Source organism: Ambystoma mexicanum, chromosome 7q, assembly GCF_040938575.1.
Source record: "Ambystoma mexicanum isolate Mex_15411 chromosome 7q, UKY_AmexF1_1, whole genome shotgun sequence".
In the NCBI taxonomy this organism is placed as follows: domain Eukaryota; kingdom Metazoa; phylum Chordata; class Amphibia; order Caudata; family Ambystomatidae; genus Ambystoma; species Ambystoma mexicanum.
The window spans coordinates 48556306-48577166 of NC_090941.1; the positions used below are offsets into that span (position 1 = coordinate 48556306).

Genomic DNA, 20861 nt, shown 5'->3' on the forward strand with positions numbered 1-20861 from the left:
GCCAACGGGAGCGTTCACAATACAAACAATAACAGGTAATGGAATTAAAGTCCTACGGTTTGCCCCTGGTTTAATGGTCACAAAAAAGCAATTGGAGATGATATACGTCATATTCTTGATTACCTGCAACTTGGTGCTTTCAGAGAACATGTAACACTTTATTCCGTCTAACAGTACACTTTCCAAAGAGATGAGAAGAGTGAGGGAGGCTATTAAAATGCTCCACACTGTTGACGCAGACAAGGATATGCCAGGATTCTATTGTGCGCTGCACTTGAAAGGAGGCTCCATTGGCACCTCTAGAAAGGGATGACCGACCAGGAAGAACTGAGAACCAACCAAAGACAAAGTAGGCTAACGCTGAGCCAAACGGGCGCCAACTCGAGTTTGACCTGTGGCACTTGCCGATAATCTGGGTCAGACACAGAGGGAGCACGTTGCATAATGTAGAAAGGATCAAGAAGTTAAATGTTTCAGGGATCTGAGTGGTCTGTTTTAGGATCTAAAATACATAGTGCCTACTGTTTACCATTGCATCTGTTAGCATCTCCTGATGGTATTGAGATACGTGGTATTCTGTATGTATTTTACTGGTGTAGGCTATAAAATGTGATCCAGGTAGCCAAAGTGATTCACATGTCTGCCAAATTTTTCTGCATATAATCCATTATAGGTAAGTGGAAATTAATGTTACATTGGGTCCGTAGGATGCACATGTCCTATACATTAAACCTCAGCTATCTTACCAATACAATGGCAGTACATTCCCGATCACCATTCACCTGGCTATTTAAGGTTAGGGGAATATAGGTGCATAGAAAAACAAATCCAACTTTAACATCGGCATTGACCTATGTTATGTTATTGTGATATATACTGCGCAACGCTACCATTTCCTGGTCTCCAGATGCTCTGATGGATCCGAAAAGGCAGGGGTTTGGGTGGGGTTTGTTAGTGGGATTGAGAAGGAAAAGCGCAAGAGAGCTTTGATGTGCAGTTGGGAGCTTCAGTTTGGAAAATCCAGTCACTGTGTGCTGGTTTGTTTCTAGTTGGTCGGCATTTTGTGGCATTTGGAACAAGGTTGTAAATGGGTGATTTATGCACGTTTGGTTTAGTGTTCTGTTGGGTGTTGTGGCGTGTCAGTAGAGTGTCTTAGTTTCCAGTGTTTTTTTTGTTGCAGGCGAAGTATGTGTCTGGTTTGTTCCGTGTTGGAGGCTGGATATGCAGAGTATTTGAGAGTTTTTATTAGGGTTATCCGGCGGTCATCTAAAACTTTTTCTGCCGGTTGGGTTGATCCTTCTGGATAATATTAATCTATAGTGTTTACCTGTCAGATGCTTTATTTCTTTGGGTGGCCCTGTTTCGGGGGTAGGGGAATCAGGTTTTCAGTGTTTTTATTATGTTGCATTGGGGGGTTTCATTCAATGGTGTTTCCTCTTTATCTTGGTGAGTTAAAGAGCCATGTTTTGAACAGTTTTCTGAATTTTAGGTGGTCTTCTGTTGTTCGTATTTCCTTTGGAAGCGATTTCCAAAGTGTCACCACAATGCAGAGAATTATGTTCCCCCGAATGTATGCTTTTCGTATTGTTTGGTTTGAGGCAAATTTCATTACATGACTTTAATGATGAAGTATAAGATCTAAATGTGGTCCTTGTGACCCCCAATCACTTGCAGCTCGAAGGCAGAGAAATGAGAGATGTACATTACTCCTGGGCCCTTCATCGCCATCAGTGATGTATCGCAGATCTGAGAAACGTTATTCACTCAGACAGCCATTCAAACTGTACCCGACTAACAATATGGAAGAGATACAGTTGTCATCAATCGAACAAGTTGACTGACTATAACTCTTGAAATGCTGATGATGTCACTTCTGACATCAAAACGTAGAAGTACTAAACATGGAGCATATAGGTATCCATGCATGAAGCTACAAAGACACTATGTTGCTGCTAAACTCAAAACAAATTCTTATGACTCACTCAGATAGAGGACTGACACACACACCTATATATATATATCCATTGCTAAGCAGAAACAGCAAGACGCCAAGAATTCGTACAATCAGCTAGCACATGCTTAATTGTGACTAACATGGACGGCCATACGAACAAATATGGAAGCCATAGGTGTATTGAAGTGAATGGGGAAAGCAAGACATACTTCAAATACATGGAGAGGCTGACAGCCTGATTCAACTAATTGTAGACAGACAGAGCTTCCAACGCAGACATGATGCACAGTCTAGGCAAGGACAAGCAGAGATGGAAAGTTTCCAGTTTATCAAGGTGATAAGACATATGCAAGGAATACAGCTTAAAATCCTCATAAGTAGGAGAGCTCCATTTTGTGGTCCACACACACGTGACCTGGAAGACTAGGACAATGCATATTCACACAAGACTGATGGAGGAAAGCTGTTCGCATTGAACCAGAGGTGGAAAGATACACAGGTTCAAAGTTGGATGTACGCTCTCAGGGCTTAGGCGACCAGAGATGGCAACTTATTGGGAACACACAGCACCTTCGTGTTTGCTCCCATTGCCTTGAACAGTTTCACTCAGCCTGGTAGCTGTCCAAGGTCCCAAGGTTGAGAAGACCCATTCTGTCCAATACTTAGCTACCTTTCACCTTAAACACACTATGTTGCAGGGGCCAACAATTTCCCTGTTAACCTGCACCTTTGTAGTTGTAACATTTAGAGGTGGTCCTAGGAGGAGCCACCAGATATGGCGATCCAATAAACAGGTTAACCCCTATGTATTACATATATAGTTTTCCTAAACTGACCAATTCCAGGCCCTAATAGGTTTTTTGGGATGTAACTTGTTTTATGACATCACTAGCCCTTAAAATGGTGTAACCCATTTTTGGAGGACGAGAACTTCTGGTACGGGATGCTGTGCTAGTGTGAGCCCTGTCATTTTGATTGACAATAAAGACAGTGAATCTTTCCCTATGTTTGGGTCTTACATTATTGTGGCTGAGATTTTGTTGGGGCCCAAGTACCCTATTGCTGGTAACCGGGGTAGCTGCTACGAGTGCCTAAGCTGCTCCTTTACATTTTGGTTTGTAGATTTTCCCTGTATGAATTCCGCTTCTTGGCTACGGATTGCTCTGTGTGTTATGCAGAATGTTTTGAAGAAAATGTGTTTTGTGACCGGTAGGTAATGTAGGGTTCTCACTGCTGCTGTGAAGTGTTCTCTCTTAGTGAGTATAAGGAGCAGTCCTACCGCTGCATTCTGTATTCATTGTAGTTTTTATATAAGGTATTCTGACATTTCAATATAGATGCTATTGGCGTAGTCTATTCTTGACATGATGAGAGTGATGACGGTGAGTGTTCTGTGTGGGAAGGTGAAGAAGGGGAGTATTTTCTTGATTGTGTGTAAGTGGAAGAATGATTTCTGAACTATTGCGTTGACTTGCAGTTCTAGTGTTAGTTCATTGTCCATGAATATTCCAAGATTATTGACCACTTTGGATGGTTCTTGTGGGTTTCCCAGTTTGGTAGGCCATAGAATGTGGTGATGGTTCGATGGGTCATTGGGTGCGATCATGATTTCTCTTTTGTCCGGGTTGAGTTTCATACTGTTGGTGCTCATCCAGTGGCTTATATCTGTGAGGCAGTTGGTAAGTGTTGGGTTTTTTCTTCAGTTGAATTGATTTTGTAGATGATTTGGGTGTTGTTTGCATAGTTGTAGCAGGTAGGCTGTGTTTTTGGATGAGGTTAATGAGGGGGGTCATGTAGATGTCAAAAAGCATTGGTGAGAGTGATGGGGCTTGTAGGACTCCACATGTTTCTTTGCGTGTTTGCGACTAGGATAACACTCAAATGGTGTTATCCTAGTTCTATCGGTTATTTCAGTCATGAAGGACTATAACCAGAGAAATGCTGCGTCGTTGTTTCCAATACCTTCAAGTCTTTTGATCACTGTTTCATTTTCAACTGTGTTGAAGGCTGCTGATAGATCAAGTACTGTTAGTGCACATTTGATGATGGAGTCAACGTTGGTTTTTAGATGGTCCCATTTCGATAGTAATGCTGTTTACGTTCCTCTCATGGGTCTGAAGCCTACTTTTACCTGGTTTAGTATCCAACTGTTTTCTTCATGTTCCAGGATTTGCTTGTAGACATAGCTTTCTAGTTGTATGGGATGATTGAGATTGATTGGTAGTTGGCTCGGTCTTCCGTGTTTCCCGATGGATCTTTAAGGAGTGCATTGATGTATGCCGATTTGCAGGCTTGTGGCACAGTTCGTATGGCTAGTGAGTGTTTGAAAAGGTTGAGGAAATATTCTGACAGTGTTTTCTGGGTGAGGATAGTCCTGTATATGTCTGGTGGGCAGGGGTCTACTGGAGAGGTCTCAGTTCCAGTGTTGGCTGGTTAAGGAGGATTCTGGTGATTTTAGGCATGCTCTTTATGACTTGCTGCATGTCATTGCATAATTTGTGTGAAGGTGTTGGTGTGTTGTTGCACTCTGTTGGGTTTCTTAACTTGTTGATGATGATGAACATCTCTTTCTGGGCGTTGCTTGAGTTTGTAGCCCGTTAGTTTTAGAATTACATTTTTGCTTTGAGTATTTCAGCTTTGTATAGTCGTTTCCGTCTTTGGTGTGCAATTTTTTTCAGTTGATCGTAGTTCTTCTTCCATTCCTGTTCCAGGTTCCTGTTCATTTTTTCAGTACTCTGAGGTGGGGTGCGACTCATCTTGCCATTGTTTTCTTTAGAAAAGGGGTGAATGGTTTTTCTGGCGCAATGTCATCCAATGTTTTCGTGATCCATTTATGGATTGTGTAAGTTCTTCTATGCTAGCTGAGTGTACACTGTTAATGGATTTCCAGTTTCTTTTCTGAATTGGAGAACTTTTGGAGAGGTTAGCTAATATCCGTGTTAGTGGGTGGATCACAAAGGATATAATGAGGTGGTCGCTCCAGAGGATTTGCATTGGTGGTGCAGTTGTGACCAGGTGTTTGTTGCAGAAGATTGCATCTAGGGTGTGGCCTGCTGTGTGTGTCACTCCTTTTACCAGTTGTTATATATGCATTGTAGCTAGCTGATTTGTTAAAATGTTGGGTGATTCAATGTTTTCTTCTTCTAACCAAATGTTGAAATCTCCCAGTATGATGAGGCGATCGTGTTTATGATGGTGATGCTGTTGATGGCATCGACAAATGTCAGTGAAAGCAGAGTTGTAATGTCGGTGGCCTGTAAACAAGTAGGACCGATAGGTTGCTTTACTGATCCAAGGTTAAGTGCAAGAGGAATAATTCACAGTTTGGGATGTTGAGTGGTGGTGCTATTAGTATTTTTTGCTGGTGCTTGTATGCCACAGTGAGACCTCTTTCTCTTTTTCTGTCTTGGTTGGCTTGTTTAAGTTGTAGTTGTTGGATAGGGAATCATGTGCTGTTACTTTGAAGTTTTGAGTTAGCCAGGTTTCAGTGAGGAAAAGCCTGTCTGTCCCTCCATAGCTTAGCAGATCGTATATTTCTGATGTGTGTTTTGACATTGACCTGGCATTGTCTAGGTTGCAGTGTATCTATTTGTTTTTTGTGGTTTGTTTGATCTTTGGTTGTGGAGTCGGGAGATTGTGTTGATAGTGATTCATTTTTCCATCAACTTGTGCATCCAGTTCTATTTTTTCTGTTTCTTTGTTGAGTAGTTAAGCAAGGTTGCGCCTTGAACTGATGCTTTCTTCAGGTTTGTCTGTCTCGTCACATTGATGATTCTTTGTGTCATGACAGTTTTTTGTGATGAATGAAGGTTGTTTCTTTCGGTTTTCCTTCAGTGGGTTGTGAGGAACCTGAGGGCATCCTCACTTCCTTCTCCCCATCATCCTCAGCTCAGGTGGCCAGGGAAGGGCCATTGCTCTTGGATCCTGACTCTGGGGGTCTAGATGCGATGGAGGATAACCTGGGGAGGGGAGACTTGGGGAATCATAAGGGAATGTCCTTCAGTGAGATATGGTATCTCCAATTACCATTCTATGATGAACACAAAACTGCTATCTCTCTAGCCAAAGACCTCCACGACCTAGGCTTCTCACAAAAAATCACATTGCCTACTCACGCAAAAGGACGCATCCTAGATTGGATCATAGACCATAATTGTAACACAACCATCACTTCCAATACTAGCCTCCCTTGGACAGACCACAACTGTCTCCAATTCGACATCCCAGTCTCAATATGCACAAAAGTGCCTACCACAGCGCCGGCGACCTTAGCCAGAAGTGCCAAAAAACTCACTGTGGACAACGTCAGTGCACACCTTAATCTGCCATGCCTAGCGCCCCCGTTCTCCTCAGACCCCAACATCCTCGCAGAAATATTCAAAGACACCATTACCATGGCTGTCAACACTGTTGCCCCACTGGAAAACAAAAAGAGAAAAAATCCTTCCACTCCAATTCCTGGTTCACAGAGGAACTCCAGACTCTGCGCAAAGACAAACGCCAGGTGCTCAAAAACTGGCAGTGCAGTTCTTGTGACTCCACAAAAGATAACTTCAAATCCATAGCCAAAAAATACAAAGACGCCATCTTCATTGCTAAATCTGAAGCCTACAACCACCGTATCTCCGCTGCCAACTCCCACTCTAAAGAAATCTTCAGTATCTTTAAAGAATTAACTGTACCACCCACATGCCCTGATGAGATCGTCAAAGACGAAGCATGGTGCACAGGCATACAATCAGCCATGCTTGCAAAAATAAACCTCCTCCAAAACAAGATATCTCACCACTACAAAACTCTACCTACGCAAAGCCCTCATGTACAGACACAACCAAATGTAAAAACAAGCAACATGCCTAAATTCGCATTCACTGAAATCTCCGAAGCCGATGTCATTGGGCCTCATTACGACCCTGGCGCTAATGGGTTAACGGCGCCGTAAAAGGCTGCGGCGCCGTTAACCCATTAGCGCCTTACTACGAGGTCCCTTTGCGAGAACCGACCTGAACGGCTGGTCTAGACCAGCCGCTAAAGTAGGGACCCGCAAAGGGACCTTGGTGCTAAGTACGGTACCGCAATTTGCGGTACCGTACTTAGCGCCTTCCCCAGTCCCATTGAGCCCTATGGGGCAAAAATGGGAATGGGGAAGGCCAATGTTCAATGGGGAATTACCGCCCCGCCAACCTTGGAATGGGGTGGTAATTCCCCATTGAACATTGGCGGACTCGTTACGATACCGGCACCAACCATGGTGCTAATAGCGCCATGGTTTAGCACCAGTATCGTAATGAGGGCCATTGACTTCCTCAGACACCTCAAACCTTCACAATGTAAGGGTGATGTGTGACCCCCTAAAATCATCAAGGACTGCGCAGAACCGCTCGCCCCTCTTCTCACGGCATTCGTCAATGCTTCATTCAAAAAGGGCATAGTCCCAGACAGCCTTAAAGAGTCCTGGGTGCGCCCTCTTTTTAAAAAACTAATGCTAGACCCCGCTAACCCCAATAACGACCGACCCATAACAAAAGTTCCATTCCTCCTAAAAATACTAGACAAGGCCACCCACAAACAGATTCAACTATACCTTGAATCGAACGCGATCCTAGGAAAAAGACAATCTGGGTTTCGCAAGGGGCATGGAACTCAAACCGCCCTTCTAGACCTAAAACAAAATCACTAACATCCTTGACAAAGGCAAGCCCGCTCTCCTCCTACTCCTTGACCTTTCAGCAGTGTTTGATCTGGTAGATCACATTACACATACCAGTCATCTGACACATGCAGCGCACTTCTCTAAGGACGCCGCATCCTGGGTGACCTCTTTCCTAGAGGGCAGAGCTATGAAAGTGTTCTCAACCACAGCTCATGCAGAACCCTCCATCATCCACTGTGTTGTCCCACAAGGCTCATGTACTGCCCCCACGCTCTATAATCTTTTTACCAAGCCTCTCTTTGATAAACTGGACGCACTTGGGATTACATACACAAATTACGCTGATGACACTCAGGTTCTCCTTACCCTGACGCGGCATTATCATCAAGACGCCACTACCCTACAGCAAATCTACTCCACCATACAAGCATGGATGGCTACTAACGGCCTCTGCCTGAAAGGGGACAAGACTAAAATCCTCATTCTAGGCCAGAAATCCACTCTCTCCAACCTCAACCCGCTGTACCTCAATTTCAACATAGATAACTGTGTCATCCCAGTATTATCTTCAATCAAAACACTGGGGGTTCACATAGACACTACCCTATCTATGGACAAACAAGTCAGCGCCATAGTCTCAGCCTCCGCACTGAATACTAAACTCATCAACGCAATAAAACCATTCCTAACTAAGGATGACTGCCTCTCCATCGCTAGAGCAACCATAGGAGCCAAACTAGATTACTGTAATGCACTCCTATCCAGCACCTCCAAAGAAAACCTATCTAGGCTCCAAACAACTCAAAACAACGCTCTTAGAGCAGCCCTCAGCATACCGAAAAGAGACCACATCACACAAGCCAGGAAGACAGCCTACTGGCTCCCAGTCAAGGACCGCATCTCCTTCAAAATTCTCACAACCACTCATAAATGCATCAACCTCTCAGCAACCTCATACCTATCTGACACCCTATGTAGATCTCAATCCACCAGACCAACCAGATTACAATACACCAACCAACTAACGATACCTCGCATCAATAGGACAAAGGCAGGAGGTATAGGCTTCCCCTTCCTCGCACCTAAGCTTTGGAACTCTCTCCCCACTGACCTCAGAGCTGAAACATCTCTCTTCTCCTTCCGCAAAAACCTCAAAACTGCCCTCTTCAACTAACCTTGCTCTCCTAGTTACCTGTCCCTCAATGTATGTATGTAACAAAAGATTAATTTCGTCCAATGTAACTCCGACGGACTTGAATTGTATGTAACTAAGTATAAGCAACACTGTAACAAGCACCACAATGCCTTCGGTCTGCTGTGCGCTCAACAATTGCGAATAAATAAATAAACAGCCGCATGGAATATTGTTACCCTTTTCCCTCTCGCCGCGATAACACCAGAAAACATTATCAATCTAGAAATACTAGGAAGAGCGATGAATAAGAGGAGGTCCACAGGCGAGACATGGTATCCTCCTTTTCCTTGGAGAACCAACCTCCCCCTCCCCCTGCCTTTATAGGCTATTGCAAACCATTTTCCCTCATTTCCCCTCATGCAAACCATTATAGTACCGGATGAGGAAGAGGCGACTAGGAGTAGTAACATGTCATTTCACCACTCTGGTACTGACATGAAGAAGAGGCCTGCAGACTGTTGTAAGGGTCAGGCATGTACATAGTACTCCAATAACTATGGTCAGGCAATTGGAACTGAGAGCTCACACCTACAACCTGTCAAATGGTTGCAGGTGCATAAAAGGTGGGGCCAACAAGGAGAACAGAGAGACCAGCAGGAGAGAAGCCGGGCCGAGAATTGCGGGCCTGGGGAGGAGAATCGTGTGCAGAAGGAGGCAGCTGCATAGCCTCCTGCTAGGAAGCCAAGACAACAGCAAGTATCCCGAAGGAGCTGTGGAGCCAAGGCCTGGGCGGGCTGTGAGAGGGCCACAGTGGTGGGAGCCTAACTAGTCAGGTGCCCGTAGCAGGAGCTGAGAGCACAGAAGAAATCCATAGCTGCAAGCTACCGGCAGCGTCCAAGGGAAGGAAGCAGATCAGCCGGCAACCCACAGAGAGAGGAGCGAAGTGCGAGCGGGGCTCGCAATCCAAAGCTGAACGTCTGCGGAGCAGAAGAAGAGAAAGCAGCCACTGGAGGAAACACCAGGGACCAGTCAGTGCACAGGAGGGAACGCACAAACCAGGATGCTCCTGGGGACTGTTAGAGAGCAAAAGTGAATGCTGAATGAACGAAAGATGATATGTTATAGTAAACCCAAAGCAACGGTTGTGATGCATAATTCAAATAAGGGGACCCGTGAGCAACTGAATAAAAGCTCAGAATTATTGAATATTGAACTAATTTACAGCTTTTTACAAATCGATGAACAGATGACAAGTTTGTGTGAAGTGCGAAAGCCAAAGAAACACACAGAGAGCAAATCCAAGTGTATGAAGGAGATTGCTGAAGTGAAGCAGGAGAAAGCAATCTGTATGAACTGTCAAGAAACCAGAAGGAGTGTAAAGTTGGCCTGGAACTGGTTTTGAATATTGAGAGACTGAGACTAAGTGCGCGTTGGCAAGCTGAACTAGCTGAAGTCTTGGGGAAGGGAAACCTGAGACCTAATAAACGTTGTGGTTGTCTTGAGGTTGGGAACCTCGAGACTACTTTTTGAATTGTGGTGACTTCTTGGGGAAAGGAACGCGGAGATTTCTTTTGAACAGTGTTGTTTTTGTGGGAAAGGTAATCCCGAGACTTTGTGGAACAGTCTTAAACTTAGAAAATCTTCTTGAGGAAGGAAACCCTGAGACTTTGTGGAACTATCTTGCACTTGGGGAAGGGAAGCTGCAAAGTAAGCCAGAAGCTGGAAGAAGCTCATTACTTTATTTGGAACACTATTTATTTTGTTGTTGACATCCCTGCACATTGGCTAGCTTTAGTTGTGAGGGCAAGTATAGGTTTTGGACACAGACAGACTTTTTAGTTGAACTTACTGATTCAGACTATCCTTAGTTTCTTTAGGTAGGGAAATCCCACCTTAGCATATGGCAAGTTAGGCATTTAACCATCCTAACATTTAACTTAATAAACCGTTTTTGTTTGAACTTGGAATCTGTTGTCTTTGTCTTGCTTCATGATGCCTTCACAGGGTTTTCCATCTGTCCATTGGGTTTCTGGTTGTCCTTATGTGCTTACGGTTTGTAACATCGGGTGGTTGCCCGAGTGAATGGTAAGATGATTAGTAGGGTGATAGGTAAAGTGATTTTGGTCTTTTCAGGCAAAGGGGCTCTTTTGCGGTGAGCTGGTGGATGTGTTAACTCTTGATATAGGTTGGTTCCCAGGTATGGTGTATTGGACTTGTTGGGATTGTTCTGTTTTGGCTATTTGTTGTGTGTGCGCCTTACCTGGCACAGTGTATTTTGTGGTTGGGGTCTATACCAGGGGTTTGAGCTATCCAAGGGGAGGGACCTATCCCAGGGGTGGGGGTTATCCCAGGGTTGGAGGTTGTCCCAGTGGTGGGGGCTATCCCAGGAGCCAAGGGGTGGGAGCTATCCCAGGGGCAGGGGCTGTCCCAAGGGGACGTGAGCTATCCCACGGGCATGAGCTATCCCAGGTGTCACAGGTTTCCCCTTTTCTCACCTGTTTTCTCTGTTTTGCGGAGTCCTTTGTCGGGGTTTTCTTCCGAGCAGTTAGGGTCTTGTACAAGCCCGCTCGGCCGTCTTCGGATTACAGGATTCGTTCAGCTTCTTCGTCCGGGGTCTAGGAAACTCCAGGAAGCTAGGAATGGAGGCAGCACACAGGGGCGGACTGCGCGGAACGCGGAAGAACAGGATCAAGGAAAGTAGAAGGAAAGGAGAAGGAGGAAGGTCTGGGAAGCAACACAGTTCAGGAGAACGAACTACGGAGCACGTCAGGCCACAGCTATCGGTAGCGTTGAGACGCGCGGAACTGCAGGGGAGTGGCTAATTTATAGAACATGCTGCATAGGACGTAAAGGTCAATAGACCGCGTTCCGTGTATACGGCCATGTTGGGTGTACTGCAGCGAGTAACCCCCGATGTGCCAGAGACCAGGAAGACCAGAAAGGGCGTGATCGACGGACCATGACAGCAGGGGCATGAGCTATCCCAGGGGCGTGAGCTATCATGGCATCTGAGCTGTCCTGTGGCCTTATGTGTTTCAAGGCAGAGCTATCTCAGGAGTAAGGCTGTCTCTGGAGTAGAGCTATTCCAAGCTGGAACTATTCCCTGTCTGCCGTATTCACCGGAGCTGGATTTCAGAATGGTAAGTTCTTACTGTGTTATGGTTCCTGGTTGGGAGTTCATGTAGTGATGGTCTTGTGTACTGGTGAGTGGTTTAGAGTGATTTATGGTCCTGATGGTTTGGGCTTCCTTTATGGGGTCCTGTGTAGTTAGCTTCACAGTGGCGAAAGCCTCTCTGTGGTGGTTGTACTTCAGTCTCAGAGTCACGTGGTGCTTGGGAATCCCAGCTTGTTTGGGTTCTGTAGTGATATTGGATTCACCGTGGCAAAAGCCTCCCTGTGGTGTTGTATTTTAGTGTCCGGATTTTGTGGTTCTTGGGAAATCCAGTTTTACGATGGTAGTACTTGAGGCAGGGTTCAAGGTTTCCAGAGTTAGTAGTGGGAAGTTTTGGAGTGTTGGAGTTGAAAAGCTACTAACTTTATAGTTGCGATATCATTTTGGAGGCTTAGTCAGGAAGGATGCAGGTGCGGCAAACTGCAGTCATTGGCCAGACTTACTGCAGGAGTAAGAAAATGCAATGTGGTGAAGCAAAACACTAGTGAGGCTGAAAGATGCGACAACAACACAGGGAGCACCGTGGGGGGAAAATGCAACGTAGTGGAAGACAACACTATTGTTATTCAGAAATGCAGACAACCTAGCCCAGGAAATACTGTGGGAAAAAAAATGCAATGTGCAACATGACCTCTTGCAAGATTCAAAAATGCAGCCAAGCTCACACCAGGTGGCGCTCTGGGAGGAAAATTCAATGTGGTGTAACCCAACAATAAAAAGAATCAAAATGAAACCAACCCCATACTAGGAGGCGCACTGGTAGAAGATGCAACGTGGTGGATCACAACAATATCAAGATTTAGAAATGCAGACAAACTCAGCCTAGGAGACACTTTGGGAGGAAAATGCAATGTGGTCTAACAACACCAGCACGACTCAAAATGCAACCAAATCCAAATCAAGTGGCTCCACAGAAGAAAATGCGATGTGGTGCAACACAGTACTAGCAAGATTCAAAATGCAAAAAGCAGATTCAACCCAACGTCCACAGTGGAAGAAAAATGCAGTGTGGCGGGACACAACACTATCAAGATTTAGAAGTGCAGACACACCCAGTTTAGGAGCCACAGTGGGAAGAGAATGCAATGTGGTGCAGCACAATACTAGCAAGACTCAAAATTCAACCAAACCAAATCAGGTGGCTCTGCGGAAGAAAATGCAATGTGGTGCAATACAATAATAACAGGATTTAAAATGCAAAACAGACCCAACCTGCGGTGTACAGTGGAAATAAAATGTGGTGTGGCGGGACACAACACTATCAAGATTTAGAAGTGTAGACAAACCCATCTTAGGAGCCACTGTGGGAAGAGAATGCAATGTGGTGCAAGAATCAAAATGTAACCAGTTACCAGACCCATCCAAGGGAGCACGGTGGAAGAAAATGCAGTGTGGCGGAACACAACCCTAGCAAGATTTAGAAGTGCAGACACACCCAGTTTAGGAGCCACAGTGGGAAGAGAATGCAATGTGGTGCAGCACAATACTAGCAAGACTCAAAATTCAACCAAACCAAATCAGGTGGCTCTGCGGAAGAAAATGCAATGTGGTGCAATACAATAATAACAGGATTTAAAATGCAAAACAGACCCAACCTGCGGTGTACAGTGGAAATAAAATGTGGTGTGGCGGGACACAACACTATCAAGATTTAGAAGTGTAGACAAACCCATCTTAGGAGCCACTGTGGGAAGAGAATGCAATGTGGTGCAAGAATCAAAATGTAACCAGTTACCAGACCCATCCAAGGGAGCACGGTGGAAGAAAATGCAAAGCAGACCCAACCCAGGGAGCACGGTGGAAGAAAAGGCAGTGTGGCGGAACACAACCCTAGCAAGACTCAAAATGTAACCAGCCCAATCCAAGGGAGCACGGTGGAAGAAAATGCAAAGCAGACCCAACCCAGGGAGCACTGTGGAAGAAAATGCAGTGTGGCGGAACACAACCCTAGCAAGAATCAAAATGTAACCATCCCAATCCAAGGGAGCACGGTGGAAGAAAATGCAAAGCAGACCCAACCCAGGGAGCACTGTGGAAGAAAATGCAGTGTGGCGGAACACAACCCTAGCAAGAATCAAAATGTAACCATCCCAATCCAAGGGAGCACGGTGGAAGAAAATGCAAAGCAGACCCAACCCAGGGAGCACTGTGGAAGAAAATGCAGTGTGGCGGAACACAACCCTAGCAAGAATCAAAATGTAACCATCCCAATCCAAGGGAGCACGGTGGAAGAAAATGCAAAGCAGACCCATCCAAGGGAGCACGGTGGAAGAAAATGCAGTGTGGCGGAACACAACCCTAGCAAGACTCAAAATGTAACCAGCCCAATCCAAGGGAGCACTGTGGAAGAAAATGCAAAGCAGACCCAACCCAGGGAGCACGGTGGATGAAAATGCAGTGTGGCGGAACACAACCCTAGCAAGAATCAAAATGTAACCATCCCAATCCAAGGGAGCACGGTGGAAGAAAATGCAAAGCAGACCCAACCCAGGGAGCACGGTGGATGAAAATGCAAAGCAGACCCATCCAAGGGAGCACGGTGGAAGAAAATGCAGTGTGGCGGAACACAACCCTAGCAAGACTCAAAATGTAACCAGCCCAATCCAAGGGAGCACGGTGGAAGAAAATGCAAAGCAGACCCATCCAAGGGAGCACGGTGGAAGAAAATGCAGTGTGGCGGAACACAACCCTAGCAAGACTCAAAATGTAACCAGCCCAATCCAAGGGAGCACTGTGGAAGAAAATGCAAAGCAGACCCAACCCAGGGAGCACGGTGGATGAAAATGCAGTGTGGCGGAACACAACCCTAGCAAGAATCAAAATGTAACCATCCCAATCCAAGGGAGCACGGTGGAAGAAAATGCAAAGCAGACCCAACCCAGGGAGCACGGTGGAAGTAAATGCAGTGTGGTGGAACACAACCGTAGCAAGAATAAAAAAGAATGCAAGGCAGACGCAACACAGGGAGCACAGTGGAAGAAAAAGCAGTGTGATGGAACACAACCCCAGCAAGATTCAAAAGGTAAGCATACTCAAATCTGGTGGCGCTATGGTTGAAAATGCAATGCAGTGCAAAACAATAGTGGCAAGATTCACAATGTAACACTACAACAATGACAGCGTCTCCTAGCTGGGTGTCGCTGCAGACGGCAACAGCTATACATTGCAGGGATGGGGCGCCAGGGCAACCAGGCAAATGGGGATGGTGAGCGCCCAAAGGAAGGCACCCTTTGCCTGTGCCCTTAGCTGGTTGCCGGGGCAAGGCTGCCCTTGGGGGTTCCCTTAAGAGTTGTGTTCCGGATCGCGTGGCCAGGAAGGTGGCCAATCCGAACAGGGGAGGGTGGGTGGTGGGAGGTACAGGGGAGCCTGATGGGTGGGGAGAGGGAGAGGGTATTTCAAGCACGTAGAGTGCTTCTTTAAGAGCGTTTTACCTTTTTACAAGTTAATCCTGATGAGAAGCAGCCCCGTGCAGACAGAGGCAGGGCTTCCCGTTTGCTCTGCTTCTTTGTTTGTTTGTTGGAGCTCCTATGCTCCGCGTGTAGGCCTTGTAAGGCCTGTCGCTCGATTTTGTGTTCCAGGTCTAGTGGCCAGCAAGGTGGCCAATCCGCGCTGGGGAGGGCAGGTGAAGGGAGGTGCAGACGAGCCTGATGGGTGGGGAGAAAGAGCGGGTTTTGCCACCCTAACATCACTGCCACAGCTATGAACTACCGGGCAGCACTACGTGACTAGACTTTATTAAAGGGAGGCCCCAGGCTGTACAACACCAAACATTAAGCTGCACCATATGCAAAACCTGAGGCGGTGCTCACCCTCTATACGTCCTTGATTCAAGGCCAAAGAGCTTACAGTGCACCCTCTACATACTTTAAGCTCTATGTACATATCACTCCTCTTAATGAAAGCATTCATGCCCACCACAGTGTATATCTGTGTATGCAATACATGAACCACATTTCTCATTAGTGGCTACACACTACACCACTAAGTAGAATAAATTACCACACGTCAGAGAGAGGGAGCACTTTTCCAGCCGTGGATTATCATTTTTAGAGTTGCAGTGGTAGTTTCCGTGAATTTGATAAATTGAACCTCACCGCCATCACGAACATTCGAGCAGGGGCACAGGTCAGACCCTGGGAAGTCTGCCTCGAGTACTTAGATGTCTGACTTTGGCTAATGGCTGATGCCAATTCCACTGTGAGAAATGAAGTCAGTGTGTTCTGCACCTGTTCCCCTGTGTTGATGCCTCTCGCGGGGCTAATCCCACTTGCCACAATATTTCCCACAAAGCAAAGGTCTCCGTGCGACCATGTGCCAGATGTTTCGCGTGGCGCGCCAATGCAGCATAACTCTTACCCAGGCAGTCATATCGGCCATTGACATACTTCAGCTCGTAGCCAATCTGGCATTTGCAGTAGTAGCTTCCAAATGTGTTGACACATCTGCGGTTGAAAGGGCAAAGAGCCTTGCTGGAGGAACACTCATCAATATCTGCAGAGAGAAGAAGGAACATGTGGAAATCTTAGAATTATTATATGTGGTGGATATGAAGAAGGGGAGTGTAATAATACTCTGGTGGGGGGGGGCTACGACTCAATGCTTAAACAAGCAAAGGAACATTTGGCATTGTAAATCATAAGTAGTGTCGATGAAAAAATGGAGAAGTGCTGAGCATTTGCTTGAGCCAACTCACAGCATACTCCATGGCATGCAAGCGCAACCTCCAAGCTCAGCACTGCATTCTGAAAATACATCTCAACAACTATACAACGATATGCACAATCACAAACTCAACATGTCTTGTGCAGCTGACACAGATGTAAAGCCTGATTTCATCTAAAGCCTGATTTCATCATCAGTAGGTGTATAGTTCGAATGATCTTCTCCTCTCGAATGAGCTATGCCACATCTTCATTTAAAGAGCAATCTAAGACCAAAAATTGACGCAATCTGAAAATACTTTGACTCTGTATTCCGAGATTATGGTCTCCAATTTTCAACTTTAACAGTTTGTAGAGTATTGTCTGGCGACTTGCTTTATTTGCCTTTTCAACTCAGAAATAACACTGTAAAAGCCATGTTTTCTTTTCACCGGCAGGCAAAAACATTTTTCGAGAAGTCTTCAAGACCAGCGTCTAAGAGCAAAATCCATACCATGTTTTTAAGGATACTGAGACCAAATACGTTTGAATAGAGCTAATGTAAATGGGAATTATTTACATATTGCTTTTCCTGAAACCTCGAGTGGCATAAGCTCACAAAGACCAGACTTGGGGAAAACCCTGTGGACAGGCCAAAAACGGTAAATGTTTGCTTCGTGAAGAAGTATGCCAGCTAATGATAGGATATGATATTTTATTTGTATCGCGCTCATACACACGTGTTTCAGAGCGCGACGAAGCAAGGGAGGGGACCAAAGGAGGACAAAACAACGATCTTACTAGGCCCAGTGACATTGAGAATGCGCAAGGGCAGGGGAGAAGGAAGGGGGAAAGGGAGAGGGAAGAGGTGGAAAGAGCTGAGCAAGGGATCAAAACAACAACTAGTAGTGCAGCCAGCAGGTGGCAAGTGCAAGGTTTAAAGCACAGACAAGGGGTGTCTGATAAGTGCAGTTAAGGGGACTGTAGGGTTACAGATACAGACCCAAGTGCAAGGGTTGCCAGCAGGCAGTGCGGGTGTGTGGCTGGGTGGGCAGGGACCTGGCCCCGAAATTAGAGGGTAGGCAGGTGCATGGAACTGAAGCAGAATTATTAGCAGGGGAGAGGAAGAGCAAAGGCAGACACAAAGAGGAAGGTCTTGAGGTGCTTCCGGTACCAGAGGTGGTTCTCCTAAAGTTTCAGAGTGGCAGGGAGGCAGTTCCAGGGGGAGGCCCCAGCCAAGGAAAGAGAACTACCCGCAACTCGTTGCTTGGAAAAGCGACTGACCCTGAGGGAGTTGGAGGTGGATGAGTGATGTGCTCGAGTGGGAAGGTATTTACGGAGAGAGAGTTGCAGGTATTTTGGACCCAGCCCCCAGAAAAGCCTTGTGGACAATGCAGAGGGTCTTGAATGTAAACCTTTCAGCCACTGGGAGCCAATGAAGAGATGTCAGGGCTGGAGAGATACGGTCCCAGGGCTTGAGGCCAAGGCCAAGTCTCGCAGTGCTGTTCTGGATGAGTTGCAGAGGGCAGAGTAGAAACTGGAAGAATTAGATACCACTGACATAGTAGTTACCACAATTAAAAGCACTGCATACACTCTACCCTGACAACCAAGGGGGGTCGGAGGGGGCTGGGAGGTCACCAGCGGGGCAGGCAGTGAGGGACTCCAACTCGGTTCGAACAAATGTCAACATTTGTGTGCTCGTAGGCGCTGCCACAAAAGATAAGACTTCTAACCCCATTGTTGGCATTGATTGATGTTCTCGCTGAAATACTTTACTCCGAGCCCAGCTCTCGAGTGCAAATTTCATAGTCAAAATGTTCATAGCTGATGCCGCTTGTTAATATTTATTATTTTAATGAGACACATTTTCTCAACATTAGAAAAAAAAACGATTTGGCCTTTCCTGGAACCAAACATGTTATCTGCAGTGCTAGCATGGTTCTGGGCAGCATGCACCTAAGGCGCTGAGCTACCTGACCTATAAGGGAACATGGGCCATGTAGATGGGATTAACGGGAATTTACCGAATTAGAAATGTTCGAGGGAGAAAAAACTAAAGTCATTTGAACGAAAATGACTTTCGTTTTTCACTCCCCCCGAACATTTCTGACACCCCCTTACTTAGCCCTTGGTGGCACACCTCCTTCTGTGCTGCCGTCTCCTGCATCCCTCTGCGACACTGGTTTCCTTCACATGGGGGGTTTATTCGAAATCTTCGGCTGTAGTAATTTTCATACAGCCGATTTTCGAAAAATCTCCCATTCGTTTTTTATTTTTATTCGAACTAATATACGATTCCATGATGACTAGTATTTACGCTGGTGTCAGTAGGGGGCAGTCACTCCATAAATTCGCCCAATCCCTTTACTTCTGCTAATGCGTGATTTGTAATTGTTTTGACTGTGTTGATGGGGCCCAGGGGTTGAGAAAGATGGGCGAGGGTAGATACCACACACAGGGAGGCAGCCCAAAACCACCAGGAGGGCAGCCCTGGAACCTTTCATGCTGCTGGATTATCGATCGAACAATCCATTCAATGGCCAGTGAGCCCCTGCTGTCAATATTCCCCTCTGCAGAGATTGTGACCCCAGAGATCTTACGGGTTCCCATTCCAAATACACCCTCTAAACATGCTGTGCAGTTATCAGCTGTTAATGCCGCCCAAGCACCTTCATAAAGTTTATAGAAGATTTCTCCTCTCCTCTATTAGAATTCTCCCTAACCTTCAACAACCTTCTCATTGTTGCTGACTAAATCTGCCTGGTGGGCCCCTTCACCCCCTCAACCAAGTGCTTTCTCCACTTCTGTGACAGTATCTATGTGGAGCGGTGTCACCATCTAACTCCTGAAACAAAAGTAATTGCCTGGACACCTTCATCCAACATGGGACTGACCCACACTTGATGCATCTCTCCCGGGTACCTGGTCTGATCACTGTGATTCCCTTGAATGCTTCACTATCAGCAATCGCCACATAAACACAAAGCACTACGACAAGCACGTCCTGCTGATCACCTTAAAAAACGTGCTTCTCTGGGACTCAACAACCTCCAAGTCAGTGCTCACCCTGAAAGAGGGTCCCTCCAAAAGGGCAAATACAGGATGCACAAGAACTGGCTCCCTCACACTTCTTAAACAGAATGGCTTGGTGGAAATCCCTAGAATGTTGTCATCAAACATGAATTGAACATCAAACAAACCCCCTACCACAAAGCCATCTTAACTGAAAAACAGGGCTGCTATTTGGGTAAGGTTCTCAAAGCCATCAACAGCTCTAGAAAGCTTTTGTATAGTAGTCCAATTAATTATTACACCATAATGCACAGCGGAGTTCATCTTACAAACCCAATAGCTGTGTGGGAGCCTTGATGAAGTCTTCAGGGACAATGTTGAAATGATCAGAACCACTATCCACCAAACTAATACACCACCCTCTAAAACCAGGACAGGGAGAGCACATTCACTTTGGGTTAGACTGGGTTTAACACAATGTTGCGGTTCAGCAGTGGCAATGGCTCGAAGCTCTAAGAAGCTGCGAAGCAGGCTGGCAATATTGAGTGGACAGGCTGAAAGGTGCTGAAAGCAGTTTGGCAGTAGCTCAAAGGGACTCAAAGGCTCTCAACCGAACCCACAGCAATGTGGTGGTGCAGGGTGACAGAGGCCGCTTTCTTTGGGCACTGGGTGCTCTGAGACCCTGTCAAGGGTCTCTGAGGAGAAGACAAGTCTTCTTTCTGCCCTTCCCAGCTTCGGGGTTTGCCACTTCAACAGGCAGGATCCTGGATACCAATGTCCAAGCAGAAGGTAGGCCTTTTTCATCAGCTGGTTACTTCAAATGTTGCCTTGAAGTGGGTAGGAAGATGACTGTTCTCCTTCCTCTGTGAACCTTATCTTCAAACTAAGGGCTGGGGAATTTGGGCAGTCTTTACCATAACAGGGTTCCAGTGAAATCCTCTTCAAAATGGTTCTGTCTCAGGAAGGCACATGTTGACAAACCACATTGCAGCCACTGCTATGTGCATAGACAGGTCCCAACAAAAATAGATATGTCTGAACTAACACTTTTAGCAAAGAACATTTGGAAAGTGAGGCCTATTTAGTATAGCTCACCCTCTGAGAAAAGAACAGCATCATTTTGCATTGCAAACATCAAATGAAGCTGGGGAGCATTTGGAAAGTGAGGCCTGTTTAGCAGAACTTAGCATCATATTGAATAGCAAAAATAAAATATAAATGCTCAGGATAGCACACACTTGCAGGTGGACCCAGAATGCTTTGTATTTATCTCTTTTAAGTGTCTATGGTGA

The 20861-nt window shown here is 46.0% G+C and overlaps 1 protein-coding gene across 1 annotated transcript in view; it reads right to left on the reverse strand.

The window, feature by feature from the left end:
* EGFL6 (EGF like domain multiple 6) overlaps positions 1-20861 on the reverse strand; it is a 360256-nt gene that overhangs the window by 124378 nt on the left and 215017 nt on the right. Inside the window, exon 6 of the mRNA XM_069640724.1 lies at positions 16271-16405. Coding sequence (XP_069496825.1) covers positions 16271-16405 — 135 coding nt within the window. The remainder of the gene's footprint in view (positions 1-16270; positions 16406-20861) is intronic.